The sequence below is a fragment of the Monopterus albus genome, unplaced genomic scaffold, assembly GCF_001952655.1.
Source record: "Monopterus albus unplaced genomic scaffold, M_albus_1.0 scaffold382.1, whole genome shotgun sequence".
NCBI classification, from domain to species: Eukaryota; Metazoa; Chordata; class Actinopteri; order Synbranchiformes; family Synbranchidae; genus Monopterus; species Monopterus albus.
The window spans coordinates 59,242-65,155 of NW_018128262.1; the positions used below are offsets into that span (position 1 = coordinate 59,242).

General features: G+C 40.4%; 1 protein-coding gene across 1 annotated transcript in view; it reads left to right on the forward strand.

The window, feature by feature from the left end:
- LOC109951381 (guanine nucleotide exchange factor DBS-like) overlaps window positions 1–5,914 on the forward strand; it is a gene marked incomplete at its 5' end in the record, with an annotated part of 148,395 nt that overhangs the window by 57,136 nt on the left and 85,345 nt on the right. Inside the window, 5 exon segments of the mRNA XM_020585859.1 lie at window positions 706–772; window positions 1,401–1,516; window positions 1,901–1,970; window positions 5,374–5,466; window positions 5,876–5,914. Of these exon segments, the coding sequence (XP_020441515.1) occupies window positions 706–772; window positions 1,401–1,516; window positions 1,901–1,970; window positions 5,374–5,466; window positions 5,876–5,914 (385 nt within the window).

The window sequence follows — 5,914 nt, forward strand, 5'->3', positions numbered from 1 at the left end:
TTCTTTCTGTGCTCAATGGTACACCTACACTTTATTTAGTTCCAAAACAGTGCACAAAAACATGTAGAGTCATGTGTAGACAACATGTGTAGAGTCTGGGTCTCTCTGCATAGCTGTACCAGATTTTATGGCAAAGAAACAGCTGCTACTGAAGCGTGACGAAAAAGTTGACTTCAGCCACGTGAAGAGAATCAAACAGCAGTTGTTTTGGAGCTCATGAAAGCTGGAGATGAATGTTCAGTTTAAGTCCATCTGCTTGAACATGAAGATTAAGGATGCAATTACCAACTTAGTAGAAGGAACATAAAATATAACAGAAGAAGTGGCGAACATGAGTAACCGACTCCCACAGGAAAGTGCTGCACAGTGGTTTAGCTTGAATTTGGTTGCCTATTATTATGTTGATCACAGAAATGAGGCTCTTTTTGAGGCTAAAGTTTAAATGTATACGTGGTAAACATGACTGATAGATATGACTGGCGCAGGAAAGTGCAAGCTTCCCTTGTTCTACATGTAATGGTGTTATGTTTGTCATTGGGGAGATAAATCCTGATGAAGTGTGATCTCAGAGTTCATCCAAAACCCTCTGCTCAGTGAGGGTGTCATTATTGCATAGTTACTGGTTATTTACTAGCCAAATTAATGGCATCGGGGGCTATTCTGTTAGAAGGTTATATGAACTTGTTCTTTCCCCCTTCTCTGCAGGCACATCATGACTGAGCTAATTGAAACAGAGAGGCTATATGTGGAGGAACTGCAAAGCATCATGGAGGTACAGTATGTCTGCTGGCTAAAGGCTTCTCTTATCCATCTAACACTGTATCATGACTGAAAACAACTGCAACCCTGTACTGTTTAGTTTTTTTGTTTTTTTGCTGTGCAGCGAGAGAAGCAAGTGCTGTTTAACACAGGGGGCCAGTCTAGACATAGAGTACACCATTAATTTGGACTTAGCAGTTAAAAAGTCTGACTTGTTCTTCTAAAAACATTTATTTTGCATTCCTTTATGAATGATAAGAGGAACTTGACTCCACTCAGTAGGGAAATTCTTACTGGAAATAGTTTCCAGTCCAGAGGCCCAGCAGTGGTGAATCTGCTGATCACCATCAGAAAGAACACTGCCTTTCTTCTCCTCATAAATCCAATAGTCATACTCCTGTTAGTGTGTGAACTCCATATGCTCTTCGAGGTTGCATATGTCCAATCAATTTTGTGTTCGATTGGCCCTGCACAAAAGCTTTACCCTATTACATGTAACGGAGCGCGATGTAGCAGTTTATCTCATCAGCCATAGCCGCCTGTTTCTGTGTGATTGCCTCAGTCTCAATGATTCACTGTGGTGTTTCCTGCCTATCCAGTTTTTGTAATCTGCCTTCTCCTTCACTGTTTCATCTCTCCAGGGGTATTTTGCAGAGCTGTTTAACTCAGAGCTCAGCCACCTCATCCCCCCCTCCCTGCAGAACAAAGGGGATGTGCTGTTCGGAAACCTGCCAGAGATATATGAATTTCACAACAAGTAGGTGGAATGCATTTTGTATTGTGCCCTGCCAAATGGTGTTTAGGAAACAGTGATCAATAACAAACAAGGCAGACCACAAGGCACAATGACAGGACTGAAAAAACACTCAGAACCACGTGACAAGAGTCAGAGTAGTTACCCTATAATAAAGTGAGTAGAAATTGTAGTATTGCTGATTGAAGCCCTCTTAATACTGCTATTAGTATAGTACTAATAGTATACAGTAAGGACGTTCTGAGCAAATATGTGCAAAACTAGTTGCAAGTGTCTTCAGAGTCTAAATACTGACCAACTGCCAATCAAAGCCAAGCACTTATGTTATTTATTTACCACATAGTGAGGCTTGTGTTCATATTCTGTTTGTTCATAAATTACCTACAGGACATTTTTGAGGGAGTTGGAGAACTGTGCAGAGAAGCCAGAGCTGGTGGGAACTTGCTTTCTGAAAAGAGTAAGTAGCTTGAAACAGGTAGAAAATAACTGTGCATTCACCCACATAAGGGTAAAACTTAAGTACAATTTTCAGGTATTTATTTTCACATTTGCATAACAGCAAAGGGAGTGTACCCAGTTGCAGATAAAGAGGTAGATGCTGGCAAATGCAGTGAGTGTATTTTAATACACAAATGAATGGTCTTACTCAGAATCTAGGCAAACTAAAGCCAGCAAGGAGCACAGGAGGTGAAATCAACATGCAGGTTGGAAGACAGCAGACAAGTAAGCCAAAGCAAAAGTCCAGGAAGTAGGGATGTCCTGATCCAGTTTTGTGGCCTCAATACCAATTTGACTCCTTTGATTTTATGTTTTTGCTTATTCCAATATGATGTTTATATTTACCAAGCATACGTAAATGTTCATTAAATATCTGACATATTGATATTGAATTTAATCTGGCCCACTATATTGTTCAGGAGCTTGTTGATCCAAATACTGGTCAGGTCCTGGCCCCAAAAGTTTATTTTCTTAAATTATAGATATGAATAGAAGAATGACTGGGAGCTGGACAGCACACTCTCACAACTACTGATTCATTACAGGGCAAATACAAACTACCACTTTGTATCCATATGTGAAAGCACAGTTTGGGTAACCAGTCCAGTTTAGATACCAGTGTTTGACAATTTAATAACACTGCATTAAAGTAGGTGGTGGCTGTTGTAGCACCACTGCACAAAAGCATAAAACTAAACGTGTCAACACTGAAGGCTTAGCATGTGCTGTGCGTAACATCTCACATGCACATCGTGGGGGCTTGCGCTCGTGTCTATACCAGGCATATGTTCACTCACCCAGGGAGCACATGGTGACAAAAACACACAGAGGGGCCTCCAGCAACAGGACTACAGGACTGTAGTTTTAAATAAGGGTTGGAATTGGATTCTGGCTGATACTGATCCTGTAAAATATGTCCACTGATACCAATAATTAGTATCAAACAAGGACATCTCTACCAGGAAGACTAACAAAAGGCAAAATCCAAAAATTAGGTGCAACACAGGTAGTAGGGATGATGCATACAGTATGACACTGAGGCTCTAAAGTTTGGCTTGAGTCCTTAACCGCAGTTTCTGCCACAGCTTCGTATCGAGGCTTGTATCACTGTTAAAGAATCACATGGTCAGTGACACTGAGTCCTCAGTTTATAGTAAAATCCTAAGATTGTTTAAGTTTGATATCTGATTTGTTTATATAAGGACTGAGAAACTTGAAATTTCCATGGGTGTAGTTCGAAGGCTGGTTTGTGTAAAGACATGGAGGAATTTGAATTGTGATTGATTCAGCTCTCAACAGTGAGAGTACACAGTGGAGCCTGTCCGTCTTTTTGTCTATTTATCTATATATCATTACTCATTACTCCACTACATTCAGATTGAAACATTCTTCTGTATAATGCAGTATTTTAGCTAACACTTTATAATAAGACTAGATGAATTACCAAAAATATAATGAAAATTTACAGTTGTGTAAATCTTGATGAATTACCAGGACTGTACAAGAATTAACAGTATATTATACATATAAGCTGATTACATTAATGAATGCAACAACTAAGGTGTTTCAGTTGCCTCTTCTCTGTTGAATTCCATGAGATGTAATCAAAATTTACTTTAATAATTAACTTTTAATAATTATCTGCTTCTCATGTTTGTGTCTCTTCAAATAAAGTGGTGAACTGGTCCTTGCATGAGATAACTGGTAATTCTTACATAGTGACATGATTCCAGGCACTTCCTCTGTAAAGCTCTTATTTTGGCACATTCCTCCTTCCTGTCTGGCCCCTGCTTTTATGTTCCAATTTCACTGCTCTCTACCAGCTCCAGCTAGCTCAATAAACTCACCTGCTTTCTATTAGGATAATCAAGTCATGCTGTATTTAAGCCAGCTACGTAGATCCACTGACTGCCAGATTGTTGTCTCAAAAGTGTCCAGTGTTTCTCGCCAGCATTCCAGATTGGCAGTCATGATCCACGTTCCTTTGGCCGTGTTCCCTTTGGCCGTCCCAGCATGCCACTTATTATGTAGCAGCAAGGCTGAGGAAACTCTCTTAAATGGAGTGCACCATTCCACACAGTTCTACAATCAGTTTCGCTAAACATACACAGCCAAGTCATTGCATCACCAGGATGTACATCAGCCTCATCACACAATAAACTGGCATTGTTTTGCAGATTCCTTCAAAAGATACAATAACCAGCATAGCTCATCTCTTTAATGTGTCAGATTCCAGTGTCATTAGATGCAGGAGAAAAGTGAGCAAAGCTCTGTCCAAGACCATCATATGGCTCAACCCTAGGCAACTACCAGCAACAGAGAGGCCAGTAGATTTCCTGGTGTGGTGGGATATATTGATGGATCACACATTGCTGCAGCCCTGGTAGGAAATCCTAGGGCATTTTACAATAGAAAGAGAGTTCAGTGTCATACTCCAGGGGGCAGGCAGTGAAGGTCTAAGGTTCATAGATGTAAGTGTTGGTTGTCCGGGAACACTGCATGATGTCAGTGCCCTCAGGCTGTCCAGCCTGTACGAGTGTGGTTTGGAGTATACTTTAAGTGGAGAATAACACATGGTGATGCTGCATACATCACAGCCCTAGTGTCTGACTCCTTACAGGGATCATGGCAACCTAACAGGGGGAAATACAGTACAACATAGCTCTTTCATCCAAGCAGCAGCTAGTAGAGACAGCATTTGGTAGGTTAAAAAGTAGGCTCCCTAAGCTGATGTTGGGCATAGATGTAGCCAACCTTTACAAAAGTGGCATAACTATATCTGCCTGTATCCTTCATAACCTAACCATTATCCATACGGACAGTTCTGTATTTGAAGATGAGAATTTGAATGATGAAAGCCAGGACACAGAAGGGAGGAACAGTTAAATAGAGCCTGCAATCATACCTGGACATGGACAGCAAAAGCAATTCTATATCACAAACACACATTTCCTGTGCTGTATTGTAAAGGCTCACTATCACATTCATCTGTCAATCTGGAATAAAGCATTGTCCGGCAACTCAGCTGGATAATTTACTGAAAAATAAACTTGACACAGTCAAACAAAACTTTACTTTTCAGTATGTCAGTTACTTTGGAGAGGACCTTGAAATATAAGTTTTCCACTGGTCTGTTTCTGATCTGGTGTCAGAGTTGTGCTTTGTACTGTATGTTCAGCACTTCACTACAGTTACAGTGTGTTTCCTCCAAAATTAGTAATGTATAAATTTCTATTTGTATGAGTAAATGAGGTCTACAGGCTAGTGATGAGCATATACTTTCCATATTCCACCCATAGCTCAAACTGAACAGAAACTGACAAGAGATGATTGATTTTTCACTCAGTGATCTTTGTTGGCAGAAAGAAGAGCTTCAGGTGTATGAGAAGTACTGTCAGAACAAGCCCCGCTCTGAAGTTCTCTGGAGACAGTGTGGAGACAGCTTTTTTTTTCAGGTAGCACATACACAACACACACAACAACAACTTCTAGCTGCATTAGCTAACTCTAATATAACTGTTTGTATTTGTGACCCCTATAAGATTTAATGAGTTAAAGGTCTTTTGAGCCAGTAGTTCGAATGGAGGTCATGAAGAAGTTCCGCATTTCTGGTGTTGTGTATGATGTTAGGTCTCAGCATTTGGTTTGTGACTTAGTGTACATCAGGAAAACTATGTCCAATCTGATACTATAATTTACAGTAAATCTCCTGACAGTAACACTGACACAATGTGTTGCTATGCCATTAACCAGACGGGATACATAGTGAAGGTGTGTTTTGACATGAACATTTTGCCCACTAAAACTTTATACCTAAATGTTTGTCGCAGGTCCCTTCCTGATGTTTGCTGTTTCTACCAACAGGACTGCCAGAAGAAGCTGGATCACAAGCTCCCTCTTGAT